Genomic DNA, 1546 nt, shown 5'->3' on the forward strand with positions numbered 1-1546 from the left:
TTCCAGCAGAAGGTGCTGTTGGCTGAGCACACCGAGCACCAGCCTCGGGCTCTGCTCCATCCCGAGCTCTCAGCTCTCTCTCGTTGCCTTCTGTTTGTTTGTGTTTCCATGGCTTTTCCGTGATCACAATCGAGAGAGCTTTCGGAGAGCTGCTCAGGACCGGAGTGATTGGAGATGGAAAAACATAAAGGCTCCAGAACATCTCCTGCTGGGACAGGATACGGCCCTTCCCCCGAGGGAAGATATTTCAGATTTGAGGAGATAATGTCCCTGCTCAGAGCCAGGAGGCTGCCGAGAAGTGACAAAAAAAACGACAAGAAATGACGAGCGACCTCGGAGCGTTGCAACCTTGGGAACGGATGCATCCCAACATTTTCCTTCTCTCAGATGAGCCAGATTAAATCAGGATTAAATCCCTGTTAAATCCTAACCYCAGGAGAGCACCTGTGGTTGTTCTGCTGGTGCCAAGGGATGCAACTGGTCTTACACAGCCGGAGCCTCCTCACTGCCCGCGTCCTGGCTGTTGATTTTGGCTCCTGCCTTCAGCCTCGTGGGAGTGAGAGGAAAATCACGTCCCTGACCTCTCAGCCAGCRAGAGAGAGCAGCTGGGAAATGTCTGAGGAGGCAGTTCAGCCTGGGGAGAGCTTCCTGTGCGGCTCAGTTTCCAAAAATACAAAAAAAATAAGAAGGAGGAACGATGGGGAAGAACCAGGCAGGAGGAGCAGGGGGTGGGGGATCAGAGGGGCAGTGCTGGGCTGGCAGAGCCCAACTGTGGCCATGGGAAGGATGAGGACAGTGCAYGAGCCACGGGTTTATGATTTATGGGTCATATGGGGGTTGTGGCAGGGTGCCAAGCTCTCATTTTGATTTTTTCTTCGCTTTTTAGGAGGCCAAGAGCAGCTCAGGAGGCAGCACCGTGCAGCGCTCCAAGGTACCTGTGGCTTTTCCACATCTCAGAAYTGTCCCTGAATGGGCTGGCTTGGAAGGGACCTTAAAGCAGRGACACCTTCCACCATCCCAGGGTGGACTTGGATATTTCCAGGGATCCAGGGGCAGCCACAGCTTCTCAGGGCTTCGTGCTGCTGCTGAATGGAGAGGGTGGAAGGGCCAAAACCCAAAGGGTCAAGCTCCAGCCCAGCCCAGGGAGGATGAGGTTCATGGGGCTGCTTTCTGCTCCTCAGTGCTGCAGGGGAGAGGGCAGTGGAGGGGTTCAGGGTGCCCCCAATTCCMTGCTCATGCTCTGTGTCCCTCTGCTCTGCCCTGGGCCAGTCCTTCAGCCTGAAGGCGCAGGTGAAGGAGATGTGCACTGCCTGCCAGAAAGCCGTGTACCCCATGGAGAGGTTGGTGGCCGACAAATCCGTCTTCCACAACTCCTGCTTCTGCTGCAAGCACTGCCACACCAAGCTCAGGTGAGTCTGGGGGCTGTGCTGGGACAGGATCACTGRGACCTCCMAAAMAGGGYRCCCAMAGCAAAATAAAGRTTTATCTGCACACWYGGGGACATGCATCACCAAGACCTCCCAAAAAGGGCACCCACCCCCTCCAT

The 1546-nt window shown here is 55.5% G+C and overlaps 1 protein-coding gene across 1 annotated transcript in view; it reads left to right on the forward strand.

The window, feature by feature from the left end:
- The first annotated feature begins 697 nt into the window (after positions 1–697).
- LIMD2 (LIM domain containing 2) overlaps positions 698–1546 on the forward strand; it is a 2235-nt gene continuing 1386 nt past the window's right edge. The window contains exons 1-3 of the mRNA XM_057381175.1: positions 698–712; positions 887–931; positions 1270–1409. Coding sequence (XP_057237158.1) covers positions 698–712; positions 887–931; positions 1270–1409 — 200 coding nt within the window. The remainder of the gene's footprint in view (positions 713–886; positions 932–1269; positions 1410–1546) is intronic.

Source organism: Malurus melanocephalus, unplaced genomic scaffold (assembly GCF_030028575.1).
Source record: "Malurus melanocephalus ecotype Western Australia unplaced genomic scaffold, MMel_1.1 scaffold_496, whole genome shotgun sequence".
Taxonomy (NCBI): Eukaryota; Metazoa; Chordata; class Aves; order Passeriformes; family Maluridae; genus Malurus; species Malurus melanocephalus.